The sequence below is a fragment of the Malania oleifera genome, chromosome 5 (assembly GCF_029873635.1).
Source record: "Malania oleifera isolate guangnan ecotype guangnan chromosome 5, ASM2987363v1, whole genome shotgun sequence".
In the NCBI taxonomy this organism is placed as follows: domain Eukaryota; kingdom Viridiplantae; phylum Streptophyta; class Magnoliopsida; order Santalales; family Ximeniaceae; genus Malania; species Malania oleifera.
In genome coordinates this window covers 15254705-15272701 of record NC_080421.1, presented here as the reverse complement: position 1 = coordinate 15272701, position 17997 = coordinate 15254705, and the positions used below count along the sequence as shown (strand labels likewise).

The 17997-nt window shown below is 35.7% G+C and overlaps 1 protein-coding gene and 1 long non-coding RNA gene across 2 annotated transcripts; both read right to left on the bottom strand.

The window, feature by feature from the left end:
* Positions 1 to 4323: 4323 nt before the first annotated feature.
* LOC131155051 (probable carboxylesterase 12) lies at positions 4324 to 5648 on the bottom strand. Its single transcript, XM_058107960.1, has one exon. The coding sequence runs from the start codon at positions 5449 to 5451 to the stop codon at positions 4516 to 4518; it is 936 nt and encodes a 311-aa protein (XP_057963943.1). The 5' UTR covers positions 5452 to 5648; the 3' UTR covers positions 4324 to 4515.
* A 4415-nt stretch (positions 5649 to 10063) lies between these two features.
* LOC131155632 (uncharacterized) lies at positions 10064 to 11322 on the bottom strand. Its single transcript, XR_009136867.1, has 2 exons — positions 11184 to 11322; positions 10064 to 10489 (listed from the first exon to the last, which is right to left on the bottom strand). It is a non-coding gene; the product is annotated as an uncharacterized LOC131155632 (long non-coding RNA).
* Positions 11323 to 17997: the final 6675 nt, after the last annotated feature.

Below are 17997 nucleotides of genomic sequence, written 5' to 3'. Positions count from 1 at the left end.
ACATATACAATACACTTTATATATCTGTAAACATTAATCATATCGTACTAAATAATCATATACTTTCATATTTTCTAATAAATCATATCGCTCATAAAATGTCTATTATAGCTGATAATACTGAAAATATACCCAGGATGAATAGTTAGCTGGTGTCATGTATTATCCCCCATGACGGGTTGTGCAGCCCGAAGGCGGGACCCGACAATGGCTGGCCGACCACTGTCGAGTCAAAAATGTTTGTAAGTACGATGGGCCCGCCACACCCTAGTCTGGACTGCCAGGTGGACGTCTACAACTCTGCACTGAAAGCCACATCGACTATCCATCTCCCACCCCCTCGTGGGGTGGTTAGCATAAGTCTGAACATAGATATATGATCTATATAGCTACGGTACCGAGCTCCTAAAATTGAACTAAACTAACATCCCGGTTTTGACAACATATAATACATGATATTATAATATTTTTCATAATTTCATAAATACGGCCTCGTGCCGAAATCATTTCATAAATACGGTCTCGCGCCGAACATTTCATAAATATGGCCTCGCACCAAAATCATTTCATATGTACGGTCTTGCACCGAAATCATTTCATAAATACAGCCTCGCGCCGAACATTTCATAAATACGGCCTCGCGCCGAATATTTCATACATATCATGCTGAAAATAATCAATTATCATGTACTTGTCAAAATCATTATAATATACTGTATCTTTTCATAATTCTTGAAAACATGCTTAGTTCGTAAAATTTGTCATATCATTACTTTTCATAAAAATAACATTCATGCCACACAAAATTGAATAATTTCGTACATTTCATTCTAAAATCTCATTTTCCGTATAATAGCAGTATTTTCCCAATAACATAAATTTTCTCAATAATATTCAAATATCATGCATATTCCCTGAAAATTACTTTGCTGATAATAATAATAATACGTGTGGAAAAATAACTACTTTAGTTTATTTCTTTACCTGACAACTAAAAAGCCCCAATGAATTCCTAGACTCACACCCGTAGGATTTCCTGATCAATACCCTGAAAATGAAAACTCCTAGTACTAAACTTCAGTATTTCCACGTAAATATCATTTCCTATAACTACGAAAAGATCAAATTCAACATAAAAAGTCTTACCTAAACTCAGGGATGAATTTCAACGGAGTTCCACCGACGATCCGCTCTGGCAGATATGCTGAGAACTTCTCTAGGAGCGTCATGGTGGCTTCAAATCCTCAAATTGGCAAAAATTCGGCTCGAAATCGAAGAGAGAAGGGAGAGAAACCGAAGGGAGAGAGAGAGAGATTTTCTTAATTTTCTGCATTTAAATGCGGGTTTTTGTTATTTATAGGGTCGGATTCGTCGACGAGACACGTCACCTCGTCAACGAATCCTGTAGAAAGTTCGTCGATGAACCAACACCTTCGTCAACAAATTTCATACTTCCAGAATCCTCTCTCGGTATCTTCTCGTCGACGAAACTTGGCTTCATCGACGAGACCCTCTTATATCCTTGTCGACGAGTCCCCTGTGTTTGTCAACGAGGACCTGACTAATTTTCTTGGTTATTTCTCCCAAAATACAATGTCGTCGACTGCCTCCTTCTGCTCCTGTTTCCATTTTCCCTTTCTTTTATTATTTAAATACCATTATTCTTTGGGTCGTTATAGAAATCAAAGAAAGATGAGAGAGAAATCGTAGAGGAGAGAGAGAGAGAGTAAATTTTTGCTGATTTTTCTGTGTAAAATTCCAAGTTTTAGGCTATTTCTACTATGGACTTCGTCGACGAGCCACGTCACCTCGTCAACGAGGTAAAAAAGGCTACTCATTGAAGAACTCTTCCCCTCGTCGACGAAATTCAAATTTGCCCAAATATCCTCTCGGTATCTTCTTGTCAACGAGATACACCCTTGTCGACAAGCCCAAAATGCCACGTTGTCAACGAACGCGAAGCGTTCGCCGACGAAGTTTGCTGCCTCCTTTTGTTACTGTTTTCATTTTTCTATCTCTTTATTATTTAAACACCATTATTCTTTCGGGTCATTACATTGTCTACCACGGAGGCTGAATATATTGCCATGACTGAAGCCTTCAAGGAGGCTATATGGATAAAAGGACTGTGTCTAGAGTTAGAAATGTATAGTGGAACCATTATAATTTATTGTGGCAATCAAAGCACAATTCATTTGGCTAGAAATCATGTTTATCATGATAGGTCCAAACATATAGATGTTGGGCTGCATTTTGTGAGGGATATCATTTCTAGTGGTGAAATAGAAGTAAGAAAAATTCCAACGAAAGATAATCCTTCGGATATGATGACTAAAGTAGTACCTACATCCAAGTTTAAACATTGTTCAAACTTGGTTAACCTTGGAAGTTGCTAGTGTTTGTTTTGCAGGAACCGCCATAGGAGATGCTAAAGAGGTGCAAAGGTCACAAGCTTGCCAAGTTGGAGAATTGGGCTTACTCCCAGAAGGGAGACGATTTCCATTCAAGGGGGAGCAATTAGAACTCACAAGTGTGGGGGAGATTGTTAAGAATTCCACTTGTGAGTTTGTCTCACATTGGAAAATTAAAGTGGATGATGGGTGCTTATATACATAGTTGGACCCAAGACCCAATAAGCTTAAACTTTTGGGTCAAGTTGGTGTTCACCCATTTGTATCAAGCCCACCCATGGGCTCCTCCGGCGCTAACAAGTTGGAATAGGAAATAAAGAGATTGAAATTGAAAAGAGGAAGGAACTTGAGCAGAAGAAACAAATTGAAGAAGGGAAACTAGGCAGAAGTTCAAAAATTAGAGTCACAAGGTTTTTAACATATGAAAAGAGTAAAGAGGAGGAGAGGTCTAAGAGGTTGGCATCTCCTTGCTTTGCTTTATTTAATTTGGAATACCTCGGTTTGAATAATTCAATTGCATAATTTTGAAACTACTAAAATTTAAAGGCTTAAAATTTAAATTCCTTGCAAAATCATCAAATTCCATAAATAGATTCCCCAAGGCAAAGCCTAAATTTAAGCCCCAAAATTCTTAAAGGAACTCCCAAAACAGGCCTTAAAATCTCCAAAGCCCTGTAAACAGAAATCTCAAAAAACTCTCTAAAAACACTTTTGTTAAATTCTGCAAAAAGTCCCAAAACATATCCAAGATATTGACCCGAATCCGAAAAAAGGAGACCCAAAAATTAAGGGCAGAAGACACTGACCTTTTTTAAGGTTTGGCAAAAATGCAGGGACCTCCCTTGATGTTTCAAAAATTATAAAGACCTCCCTTAAGGTTTCAAAAATTTCAAGAACTTCTCTTAAAGTTTGTCAAAAATAAATACACAAACCTCCTCTTGTATTTTGCTAAAAGACAAGTCTTTTGAGGGGAAGTTTGTATCTTTTTTTCAAACTTTAGGAAAAGTCCGTGATATTTTTAAAACCTCAAGAAGGGTCAATAAAAACTTTAAAACCTCAGGGGAGGTCCAAATCTTTTTTCCAAACCTTAAGGAAGGTAAGTGTCTTTTGTCCTAAAAAAATTATATTATTTTTAAAAATTGAACGAAAATTGATCAAGAATAAATTAATTAACTAAATTTTGATCTCTTATTTAATTTGTGTACACCTTTAAACCAATTGCTTTCTTAGATTTAAAAGTTTCAAAAACAAACTAAAACCGGTCATGAATAAAAAATTGTTAGAATTTTAACCCTTCTAGTGAAAAAAAAAAAAAAAATCCATGTTGCTTCAATCTCCCATCTCTAATCTCCAACCATTCTTCAACTTTCCTAAATATAACGTCAAAACCAATGCAAACTTACCTTCTTGAAAAATCTTAGCTATTTTTTTTATAAAATAATTAAATAGACGTTTTGATATAACCAAAGATTTTTGTGCATTTTTTCCTATTCCGATCAGTATATATTATAAATAGTAATTCATGCATAAGCTTAATTGCTAATGCTAAAATTGTTGAATCTATAGTGTGTAATCCTAACATTTAAAAGTTCTTTAAAAAGTTTAAGAACTTGAAAAAAATTATTTATCAAACACATTATAACTAGATTTTACCTTTTAAAAAAGAAAATTTGAGATAAAACATGAGATCAAACTTCCATCTAGGGATTTTCTATTAATGCATTATGCCCTACATTCGTACTTTACATGCTTAATATTTTAAAATTTACGTGCCCAATGTATGATTTAAGTTAATAATATTATTTATCACGAACTCGTAGCTATCAGAAGTTAAGGTGATAGGTCTAGGGATGCCAATATAATAAATAAATAAATAACCAAAAAGACAAAAAAAGAAAGAAAAACAAAACCAAAAGAAAAAGTCTTGAATTCCAATTCAACATAAAGATAGTTGATATGATAATTGGCCCCTGGCGGGACCCCATTTAGCAAACACACAGTGACAAATTTCAGAAAACACAGTTGCAGATCTCCATTGATCAAGAACTGCAAATCCCCAAAAAAAAAAAGAAGAAGAAGAAGAAGAAGAACTGCAAATCCACTCCTAATTCATGAACGAATCCAGTAGATTCATCATCACCGCCGCCTTCTCGCACTCGGGGTTCAGCAGATGAAACACATGGTCCTCTCCCTCCGCCTCCGACACCTCCACCCGCCCTCCCCACCCGCTCCTCCTCACCACCTCCGCGTACTGCCTGCCAATCTCGCTCAGAAAATCCTTCTCCGCCACACACACCAACACCTTCTCCCCCGCCATCTTCTTCACTTCCTCATCCCTCGCCGGATTTATCCACGGGTCATCGCTCCCGCTCGTCCCCGGACAAACGAACCGCCACAGATTTTCCGCTACAGCTCCCCTCCCATCCTCCCGCGGCGGCCCCGTCCCCAGAAAATACGGATGAGCCAAAACAATCCCATGGATCTTAATTCCGTCGAGTTTCTCGCACCCGACCCGGACGGCTATCCGGTGGGCAATGTTGGCTCCGGCGCTGTCGCCGGCGAGGAACACGCGCCCAAAATCAGCGTAATCGTTGAGCCACGGCTCCGGCCCGGCGCGATTGGCGTGAGAAGCGACCCACTGGAGAGAGGCCCACGCGTCGTCGTAGGCGCAGGGTAGCGGGTGTTCCGGGGCCAACCTGTAGTCGACGGAGAGGACGACGGCGTTGGATTTGGCGGCGAGGGCGTTGAGGTGGTTCTGGTAGATGGGGGAGGAGGCGGATTCGATGCAGAAACCGCCGCCGTGGAAGTAAATCAGGAGAGGGAGTTTGTGAGGAATCGGATTCTGGGGGAGGTAGAGCCTGGCGGATAAAGGAATTTGGGATGAAACGACGACGTCTTTGGATTGGACGTTGGTTTTGGGATCGAGAGGCGACGGAGGGACGGTGGCGGTGCCCATGAAGCGTTCGACGCGGCCGTCTTTGTACATTCGGAGAAAGGGAGGGACGTCGAGGACGACGTCGGAGCTTGCGGGCGAAGCCATGTGCTAAGGCAGCAGTAGGAAGAAGAAGAAAGGTGCTGTGTTTTTGACTTATGCTCCGTCACAGCGTTACAGCTTTATGGGAATTTTGTAATATAAAAACAAAGTTGGTTTACGACTTTACGTGGATGCATTTGGACCGTTAATATTTTGAGGGACTGCTGTTTGGTAAAAATTGAAATTATGATGGTTGAAAAGCGTGATAATGATAGAGTACCAAATTCATTTTTTAATTGAAGACAAACTAGTCTTATGTGAAAAGAAAATATTAGCCTTTTTCAAAATTTATATTTGTGGAGAACGTATCCAAAAAAATCAAATAACTTACATTTTATTATTTCTAAAAATATAGGTAAGAATTTGTTGGAAATTAACAACAAATTTTTTAAACTTGTGGGAAACAAAATAGAAAAAGAATACACATCAAAAATAATATAAAATATCAATCACACATACAAGACAGTATTTATGTGTTTCGATAATTTTGTCTATATCAACAGAATTGCATGAATTTCACTATTATCAGGAAGAAAATACAGAGAATGCGGCGGCACAATACTCTCTCTCTCTCTCTCTCTCTCTCTCTCTCTCTCTCTCTCTCTCTCTCTCTCTCTCTCTCTCTCTCGTGAAGTGTGACGACTTAACCTAATCACCCAAAAAATAATCGTTTTATATGCTGCGCACAAAGTTCCGAATGAGCTACAAAATAAGCCTAAAAATTTTCCCCGAACTCCCACGAGTAGACCTAAGCCGCAACGCTCCATAAACTAAGTCTTAGGATAAAAATCTCTAATTAAAGAAAAGTCGGGTTATCATCTAGATCGAACGCAACTAGGCTTGTAACACCCCGAACTCGAAAACTCGGTCCGATGCGTTATACCTGAATAAACCGTACTTCGTGGCGCCTCAAACCCACCTAGTGGGATTCGGGTGCCACATAATCCATTTTCATGTACCTGTTATTCCATTAACAATTACGCAACAAAAAACATAACTACAATCATCAACCAATATAATACCAGAATTTTCTATATCTATCTACGTTCCAAAATAAACCATTCATCCACTTGTATCCACATATATACATATCTCCAAAAATATAATCCCCAACTTCCAATATTCACAACTCAGAAGACTTAAAACATAAAACATAAAACATAAAACATAAAACATAAAATTTATACATCCCAAAAGTATCATCAAAGTTTATACCATTTTCCTTTTTATAACCAAAAATGCTATAACAACCCTGAGCTCTCTAAGCTCGATCACGTGGAGGTCCTGAAAAAGATAAATTTGTATTCGGGTGAGACACATCTTAGTAAAGGGAAGAAACAATATATTAAATCAGCATGTGTCTAGCATGAGGTTTGTAAATAACATATATATATATATATATATATATATATATGTATTCATCATTTGTAAATCATTATCATAATTTCTAAAATCCTTTCCTGAGCCTAATCAAACACATGTAAGGTATTTTACCCACGAGAAATCCTAAGGATTGGGGTGATTACCTGCCCATGCAAGTAGCATTCCTCTGCTCTGATACTTTAGGCATACAATGGTCACAACTGAAGTATATCAGGGCACTTACCTTACTCAGTAAGCCCTCAGGTGGAAAAGGTAATCTCGTACTCACACAGTTCATACAATGGTTTACTAGCAAAGGCTCCCGAAAATAAGGAAATTTACCCGCCCATACAAATAATTTCCCTCTTTCCTAATATGTTATGCAACCTACCACTACATCTGATACCTATTAGGGGACTCGCCTTTCTCAGCAAACACTCAGGTGAAGAGTTTGCCCTGCTTATATAAGTACATATCATACTAGCGTGAATATTGATACTACAATAATACATTACTCTGTTTGTCATTTATTATGTATTTCTCATCTGTTCATGTTCTCAATTTTGACATTACGTAGCATTTCACTTTATGTGACTCTTTCCCATTTTACATTATTCACATTTCACATTTCATTTCCATTTCTTTCATATTTTATTTCATTCTCATTTACATTTCATTCCTGCATTCGTACTACAACTCATTTTATCTGTACATTAGTTAGTCCACATAGATATGCACTATTCTGCTAGTGCGGCTCCTTTCTACTGTTCATCAGTTAGTCTATAGCTTCTTTAAGATGTTTATCATTTGTCCATGGTTGCATTAACAATCACATGCAGCATAATTCATATAATATTTTCATTTTCAATGCATTTCCTGTATAACCTATATTTCATACATATAAAATAATTCAACATAAAATTTCCATTTTACTCATACCACATAATTTTAGCAATACATATTTCAAACATTTTCTGTAAAATAAGTCAATCGTCATTTATCTTTTTTATACTGAAAATATATCTTTAATTTCTTACACAATTATCCTGAAAAATCTTTCTCTTTCATCAGTCTATTTTCACAAATACACATCTAATAAAATAGCCCTAGGCTCAGAAATTATAATTTAAACGGTTGGTATTTTAAACTCATACGAAAACATATACATATATACACAACATAATCCATTTATCCATTGAATTCATAAAACTTGGTTTAATATATATATATACATATATATATATATTCCCCCTTACCTGCTTTCTTGAACTACGCTAATAGGAACCTCAAATTATACCTGTGACGCTCACCCGAACCCTGAATCAAAAACCTTAGTTTAATCAGATAAACCCCAAATAACCTACTGTTTCTGTATTTTCTCAACTTATAAACCTCAAATAAGCATTTAAAACCTCAAAACTAAGAATCTTAACCCTTACTTCAACTTTGGAGTGTTTCTTGAAAAACCCAGTTTAGAAATCTGCACCGCTAGATGTGTAGAAAATCTTTCCTAGAATATCGTAGCAGTTTCTGTTTGTTGATTCAGGCTGAATCCAGGCCGGATTTGTAGAGATAAGGAAGAGAAACCATTTTAGAGAGAGAAAAACGGAGAAAAAAAGTTTTCTTCGTGAAGAAGCTTCCCCAAATCCTTTTATACGCGATCTTGCCACATGAATTCGTCGATGAGAAAACAGGTTTCGTCAACAAACCACAGAAGGGACTTCGTCAACGAGACAATGCATTCATCGAAGAAACTTAAAATCTGAAATTTGCTCACTCGAGATCTCTTTGTCGACGAGGGACTGAATTTCGTCAACGATCTTTAAAAGAACACTCGTTGACAAAGACAGGATATTCGTCGATGAGGTCTGCTATTCTTCCTTTCAAAATTCCACCTTTCCCCCTTATTCTTTATTTATCTATCCCATTTATTATTTTTCCTAATTATTTAATCATTATAATTTTTTGGGTCGTTACAAGGCTCCACCAAGCCCAATAGAATTGATTTCTTTTCCTTAGCAAATACTAATTATAAAATATTATGTTAATATTTAAATTTATTAATAATTATGCTTAATGGACACTTTGTGCAAATTAATTTTGGCTACAAATGATTGTGTATGGGCATATATACACATTATACATTATTACAAACCTAATCGCTAATGCATATAAAATTGACAAGTCTAGAAAGAGTAATCATCACATTGAAAAAACATATTACAACAGCAAGATAGAACAAATTTAAAAGGTAGTGACCAAAAGAATATTATCCCCCTTCTACTGTCCTAATTTTCGAGAGATGGTTGTAATTCTAGCTAGTTGCATATAGCATTCAACAAAAAAATGATTAACGGTAGTTGGTCATTTTAAATTGTGAATCATGTTTTAAAGTGAAATGACCAAATCACCTTTATTAGGACATGGTGAAAGGACCACATAAATTAAGGCTAACTAAATTTGAATGTAAGTTATAAAAATAAAATAGAAGAAAATAATACCATACAATTAAAAGTATTATCTATATCCTTTTTTTTAATACTTAAAACTCAATATTTGTATTGAGTATTCAAACTTTTTCATTTATAAATGAATGAGTAAATCATAAATTAAATGGAGAGAAGAGATTTTAGCAAAGGTGAGAGAAAGAGAGTTGCAGAGGAGAGAGAGAGAGAGAGAGAGAGAGAGAGAGAGAGAGAGAGAGAGAGAGAGAGAGAAAGAGAGAGAGAGAGAGAGAGAGAGAGGATACCAAGAGAAAGAGAGATCATAATTTGACTATAGTAGCACTCCAGCGAGCTAGGCAGTGATCGGCGAGGTTGGTCGGTGGCGGCAACAGGCGGATTGTAACAACCCAACCCTTTACATGGACCCGGGTGGCTACCGAACATACGGAATACTTGTATCTGATAAACATGCACGAATAACCCGCCCTAAACAAGGACAAATGGGTATGACACATACATAACTGGGATATAAATGTTGCGGAAAAACATAAACATCCATTAGGATTTCTATCAGTCTTATACCAGAGTTTACTAATACATCCACAATTACACAAAATTAGACATAGAATAGATCTTGTTATTACAACCCTCCAAAAAGGAACTTCATCGAAGTTTAATACAAGATTCAAATGCTTACGTAAACTAACCAAAAATAATCTCCCTAAGCCCTTTTTCTACTAGGACTGACGTACTGATGGATCTAAAAATAAAGGTTGTATAATAGGGTGAGACATCTTTCAGTAAGGAAGAAAGAGTTACAACAGTATGTGACTGCATATATGCACATTTTCATACAAACTCATACATTTGAAACATTTGTTTATAATACTTTATCGTATAACATTTATCTGTACATCAAGTATTTAAATCATGCATATGAATATTACAACAACTGCCAGCTTGTCATACATGTTTTGCCTATTTACCCCGTGGCATGGGTTGTGCACTGATATCTCCAACAATGCCCTGTTCATGTAGGCATATGTTAAGTATCTATATATAGTCCGACTGCCCCCATCTGGTTTATTATTTCACCAGTGATTTCATTACACCTGCTAGCCGATCATCTATGTATCCACACTGATTTTAAACATGAGTGGTTGCACTGTACCCTTCCAGCTGAGGAATATCTTTCAACTCCTATTACTGGAGTATCTTTCAACTCCTTTAGTAGCAAGCTGTGGTTCCATTTATCATATATACAATTTATAACAAAATATTGTAACATGTGCAATTCCAGTATTTTCACAAATTCAAATAATCACATCGGGTTCAAACCGGCGCCTATCCACTCGGTTTACCCCTTTTCAAAAATATAGCTCGGTGTATCACCGGCCTCTATTTTTCACATACTCAGTATAAAAAATTGGAACTCCGTTCCCATAATCTATATCAATAATATAGAAAATTCATACATTTCCATTTCAACATATATCACACAAGTTTAGTCCAAAAATCCGCTAAATGATATAAATCCAGTAAACATTATTTGAAAGGAAAAGTAAAGGATTCAAGCATCTCTTATTACAATATAAATACAAATAAGTGATTTTTGTAAGATTAGGAGATCATACGCCAAAATCATCATTTTTACCAAAAATCGTAAAACCGACATTTCTACTTGGTAGAATTTAGCAACTAAGCAGTTAAATCATACATATAAGTATAAACTAGCTTTTTAGCTGTTTAGTTTTTCCAAAAATGCTATTGTAATCAAATTCCTCTTACCTAAAATCCAGAAATGAAGACACGAATGGTTTGGTCCAAAACAACGACCTTGGATACTCGAAACTTAAAAACCACAAAATATTACCTCATTGCAATCCCGACTACTATACAAATACCTAATCGAAATCGGAATCAGATCCTTACCTTGATTTTTGGGGAAAACCCGAAAATCTTCAAAACGACGATTTGATAAGCTATAGTTGTAGAGTTTCTCCTTTTGATCCACGCAGGAACCTTCGATCGTCGAAACGTACGACAAACGACGAAGGATCTTAGAGAGAGAGAGAGAGAGAGAGAGAGAATGAGAGAATTTATAGAATAAAACTTAACTTAACCTTTAAGTAATCTAAATAAATATCTCCTCCAAGATATTTATATATAAATATCTTAAAATATCTTTTTCAAAATATCTTCTTATTTATTTATTTATTATTTATTATTTATTCTTATTATTACTATTTTTGGGGTCGGGTTACTACACGGATGGCGATGGTGCAAGCTATGCGGCAGTGGCAATGGCCACCTAGGGTGGCACAATCCCTCCATCGGGCCACATCCATGGAGAAGATAAGGGAAGGAAAACATTTTTTTTTTTTGTGATAGATGACATGCTATCACGTATTGACGTCATTGAAATGATATTTTTATCCCTAAAATAAAATATGCTAGATGGTCCAATATTTTTTACATAGAAAGATATTGAAAGACTCAGTATTTTTTAAGATGCATCAAATGAGGAAATGAAATTTTCAGTGAACTTTTCTTAAATATATATTTAAATAAAATAAAATTAAATATGGAAAAAATTTTGGGTTCTTGTGATTAGGGGGAATATACGTGGATGCATTTTGGGCCATGACATGGTGTGCATGAAAATTTGAAGAATGGATTTAATGTTATGATGGTGATGGTTGAAAAGTATAAATGAACTGTGGAATGAATGGGACATGACATGGAGCATCTAGATTAGTGATTTGAGAATTGATTTCTCTCACGTACTTAGATTGATTCAAATTATATAGATTTATAAATAATATATCTAATTGTGGGTCCTTTCTTTCCAGAGTCTGCATATTTTGAAACTCATAAATTATAAAAATTGGATTAAGGATAGTAAGCCTAAGAAGGCCAATTAAGAAAGTTATAATATCCTTTTAACTTGTGAATCTTGTTTTACAGTGAAAATGACTAAATTAACGTTCGTTATTAGGACATGCTAAAAGCACCATTACATATTAAGGTTAATTAAATGTGAATTTAAGTTTAAAAAAAGAAAGTAGAAGAAAATAATACTACGAAGGCAAAAGTATTATCTATATCCTAATTTTTTTTTTTACTTAAAATCTAATATTTGTATTAGATATTTCAAAATTTTATAATGTAATTACGTTTGTACAATTAGATTTGTCGACTCTTTGGTGATATATTTGAGTCATCTTTTTCTATTTCACTTTGAAACTATTATGCATTGTTGATTTTTTGAGTCCGATACCTTATGACAAACCACAATATCTCACTTGTATGCTAAGTGTTTGAACATGTGTATATCTCTGTACGTACAAGTGATGGATACCATATGTAAATCGTAAAAGGACGTAAACGATCATATCTCGGTGCGTTTCATGGGATTGTAAAGGAGCAAAGTATGAAGACTTTGTTTTATTTTTTGATTGTAATAGTAACTTAGGGTTGTATGTGCATGCATGTTCATGTGATTTAAATTGAAACTCAAATGACCTTAGATTGACCATAGGACCTCCAAGTAACATGAAAAAACTTTTTCACAAAATCTCTAACTTATACAAAAGGTTTTAAAATGGTTTCAAAGTTAATTGAAGGCAAAAAAAATTAATTTTTACAAAGAGGTTAGTCAACCGACTAGTTGACCGAAGTGATTTTCTCAACCAAATCGTTCTTATCTTGAGAAGTGTTCAGCGGAGGTCTTTACTAGCTGACTTGGTAATTTTAGATATGCATGGGTTTGAGGTAATTCTGAAAATTAACTAGCTAGCTGCTAACTATGCCAGTATAGACTATTAACAGAGAGAGGTAGTATTCAAACCTCCAAGAGGACAGGAGTATAGATTTGTGGGGTCATGTGTGCGCACCCCATCACAGTTGTTATCCGCCATTCAGGCGAGGAGGTTGTTGTTAGAGGGTTGCCAAGGATATTTGGCTTGTCTGAAGAAAGTATCAGAGGGGGAGTTGAGATTAGAGGATATCCCGATAGTGAGGGATTTTCTTGATGTATTCCCTGAAGATTTTCCAGGACTACCTCCTGATCGTGAGGTAGAATTTGTTATTGATCTAGTTTCGAGGATAGCGCCGATTTCTAAAACGCCGTATAAAATGACACTGATAGAACTAAAGGATTTGAAGAAACAGTTGGATAAGAGGTTTATTCGGCCCAGCGTGTCGCCTTGGGGAGCGCCGATATTGTTTGTGGGGAATAAGGATGGGTCGATGAGAATGTGCATCAACTATAGAGAATTTAATAAAGTAACTATCAAGAATAAGTACCTGCTTCCCCGCATCAATGATTTATTTGACCAACTACAAAGGACACATATTTTCTCGAAAATAATTCTACGATCTGAATATCATCAGGTAAAGGTCAAAGTAGAGGATGTTCCAAAGACAACATTCAGGACTCGATATGGCCATTATGAATTTCTGGTTATACCGTTTGTGTAGTGATCCTCATAATAATAATAATTATTATTATTATTATTATTATAATAATAAATAAATAAATAAAAATTAAAATAAGATTATTAATTAATTAATTAAATATTATTAAATTAATTAATGAAAGAAAAAAAACTAATTGGAGAATATATATATATATATATATATATATGTATATAATACAAAGCTTCTTTAGGAAGTTGTTGGAAGAGATTTCAAACTAAAATCTCAAATTCAATTCCAGAGAGGTGCGCCCCCTAAATTTCTCCGTTCTCACTCCTCTGAATTCGTCTCTCTCTCTCATTTCTCGACGGATATTCGGCCGATCAAGAAACGGAAGGTACCATTGGGTTCCTAACTCTACCACCGACATTTCTATTGAAACAGATTTGTTGTGAGAGCGGCGTAGGCACAATTCCTGCGGTAAGACAATTTTTTCCTATTTTCTCCATTTCTCCTTAAATTTGTCGTTAAATCGACAATTGGGCACCACCACGGGGTTCTAGTCACGATCATCGTTATTTTGTAGTGAGTAAATTTCCAATTTGGGTTTCGTAGGCCCCACTCCAAAGCGAGAGTGAGATTTGGAGAATTAGGTAAATTAGTTATATTTGAGAGTATAATTATTTACTTGAAATTTATGGGCTTATGAAATATTAAAATAGTATTTTATTTAGGGTTGATTTAATTGAACTATGATTATTGAATTAGGGTTTAGGTGAGCGCCGCATGCATCTTTTCGAGGTCCCTGTTGGCGTAGTTCAAGAAACCAAGTAAGGGGATAAACTAATTCAGTATTTTCATGAAATTATTCATTATTTTATAGCATTTGATTTCAGGAAAATGTGTGTTGACTCTATGAGTCCAATCTGGTTTTGATAATGACAAATCATTTGGTATTTGATCTGTGCATTGAGATAGTGAACTATTAAGTATGCACTGAAGGAAAACAAGTCATAGAAATCATAAAGAATAAAGCATACATATCTGGGCAAGATCCATGGAACTCAAAGAGTACAAGAATGAAGATGCAAGTGACAAGTTCAAGATCATTATGGGAATGGGTACTTCGAACTCATGTATTTACATTTTCATATGATTTAATTTGAGGCTCAAATCATGAACTAGAATGACCTTAGGACTTATGCATTTCATGTACATCATTAGGGGATATTCATGGACTTAGAAAGATTTTTAAAACCCGAAAAATATTTTTATAAAAGAGTCAAGAAAGAAAACAAAACAAATTTTTAAACTGAAAAGAAAAAAAATCTAGGATTTAGGAACTTTAGACGACTGAACTCAGCAGTCAGTCACCTGAAGTTGTCACTTCAGAAGACCAAAGTTAACCTCAGTCGTCTGAAGAATTTCTTCAGAAGACCAAAGATTAAGTTTAGTCGCCTAAAGAATTTATGGCAAAACATATAACCTAGTAGAAGTATCTCAGAAGACTGAACCCAAATTTTAGTCATCTAAATCTGACACTTCAGTTGTCTGAACCCTAAACTTCAGTCATCTGACCCTGTGTCCAGGTTGATTTTTTCGAAACTTTAAGGAACTTTAGTCGTCTGGGCCTTTAACCTCAATCATCTGAACTTACGGAAAAACTTAAAAATCTAATTTTTAATGAGAGAACTCGTGAGATATTTTTTGATCCATTGGTTGAGATTGATTCTAAGGGTAAGACACCTATATGTTGAACATCTAAACCCTAGTATGTTAGTTAAGATCAAAGAGAAGAGAAGAGAACATTGCTTTTGAAAGAGAATTGAGAAATTTGAACATATAGCTATATGATTGCCTGCACTCTAGCTCATACTCATCAAACTTGGGCAAATCAAATCAGAAAATCAAAGGGGATTCATTTACACATCTTGATTTTAACTTGGTATTGAGGTTTGGTTAATCCATTTAGTGTTTTCAAGAGTTTCTCATATCATCATATGTTATTGAATATCACTAGAGAGATTGATCTTGAGTTTTCATATACATATAGAGAGTGTTTTTGACAAGTTCATTACTTGAGAAAGTTTTTCTTTGGCCATTGATTAAATAGTTATCATTCAAGCGTGTTCTTAGTTAAAGACTTGATATTTTGGATACTTCAAAACTATTTGATTAGATATCCTTAGAAGTTCATAACTATATATATTATTGAAGGATATTTTCTAAAAATCTTATATTAAATTTTGATCTTTGGTAATCACATTATATATATATACATTAAGTTGCATACTACAAAGATCATATTGTAGTTGAAAACTTAAGAGAAATATTATTGTGACAAAGTGTGTTTCAAATCTTTGCAATCTTTAAAACTTTTTTATGTATTCAAAGATTTAACCTAAGTTCTCCAAAGCATTGATTTATATAAATATTTTCGGGAGATTTGATAAAAAAGGATTTGTGTGTTGAAGCATATTCATTCATTAACGATTGTATCGTTACATAAATTCTGAGCTTCAAGTTTCATTATATGTGTCACGCCTCGAACCCAATAATTGGACCGGGGGGTAAAAAAGTAACCAAACATGTCCCTGTATCACCAAAATCAAAATAAAGTACAATGAATAAGGGTCCGACCCCATGCGATTCCTAGGCACCCTATACACATTTACATACATAATAGAAACACAACAGAAGATAAGTCTTTCTATACACAATTTGTACCATACCAGAGTCTACACAAAGGAGTCAAACTTACAAAAATACAACACAACCCAGGTGACAACCATAACCACAAAAGTCAACTCGATACAATCCTAGTACTTACCCAAGTACCTCTCGCAGTACACCGACCACTATGCTCCCAACACTAGGATGCTAGTTCCGATTACTCGAAGGACCTAAAAAATATGTACATACAGAAGGGGTGAGACACCTCTCAGTAAGGGCAGATACAGGTTATATCGGTGTGTGGCATTTGAGTGTTATCATGACAGCAAAACATACACAGTTAAATGCAATTTCCAGTACTTCGACAAATAGTTTCAAAACAGTATATACACGCGCACACACATAATCAAGTAACCTGGTGTCGTCACACCCTTCGGCCCGAAGCTGGCTCACAATACCCAGCGTCGGCCCGTAGCAGGCCCGCGATACACGGCGTCCCCGGCACATGGCGAACCCCAGGCTCCCATGGCTTCGTACCAGTACAAACTGGTAGATCCACACCCTTCGGTGATCAGCCGGTAAGGCTTATGCCCTCGGATATAGAATCGGACACTCTTGCCAAACATGGCAGGAGATAAGCACACGCCCTCGGATATAGAGCCGAACACTTTTCAGTACTTGGAATAACTTGGAACCTAATTCCTATTGCATTTCATCAAAAACACAACCATGCATGCTCATATAACCAAACAACCCACACCCATTTGGTAATCTATAAATCATGATTTTCCAAACGTACATACTTTAATAAAGTCAAGTCACGGCCATCCTCGACACAATACATAACAGTATACCAAAGGTTTTCCAACAAAACCAGGAAATGCAGCCCAGTACCCCCCTTTTCCCAAAAACTGTTACATGAAAAACCCACAATTTTACCAGTTAGATTTCCCCAAATGAGTAACCAAAACGCATGTAGGACCGTGAACCATAGTTCTACCAAGTCTGATTTAAAAAATAACCTACATAAACTGAATCCCCTTACCTTTTCCTGAATGACAAATCTCAAACTCCAAGGCCCCTAAACCGCGAATCGAGTTCCAAAACCTACAACCCACAGTACAAAACTCGTTCAAAACTCTATTACCTACAAGACTACCGAATCAGAACAGAATACTGAGCCTTACCTCTATTTTGGGCCAAAACCTGAGAATGCCCGAAACGAAAATCCAATCCGTAGAACTTGTAGAGAATCCATCCCTGATCCTCGTGGTAACGTCAGATCTACGATTCCCGCTATATACGACAAAGAAATCTAGAGAGATAGATAGTAGGTTGAGTTTTTAGAGAGATAGAGAGAGAGTTTGAGTTTTCTTAGCTGAGAAGTAATGAAAATATCTATTTATAACCCTTTGACCCGACCACTCCTCGTCGACGAGACTCTACACTTCGTCGCCAAGAACTACAAAGACTTCGTTGACGAAGCTTGCTTAATTACCAATTTACCCCTCTCTTAATTAATTAATTCCCTATATTACGGTTCGGGTTTTTACAACCTCCCCTTCTTACAAAAATTTAGTCCTCAAAATTTTCTATCTCTTATTTATAAACTCATTCATGAAATCAATTATACACTCGACTTTAGGAAGAAAAT

Coding starts and splice junctions, on each gene's coding strand:
- LOC131155051 (XM_058107960.1), bottom strand. CDS start 5,451: ATGGCTTCGCCCGCAAGCTCCGACGTCGTCCTCGACGTCCCTCCCTTT.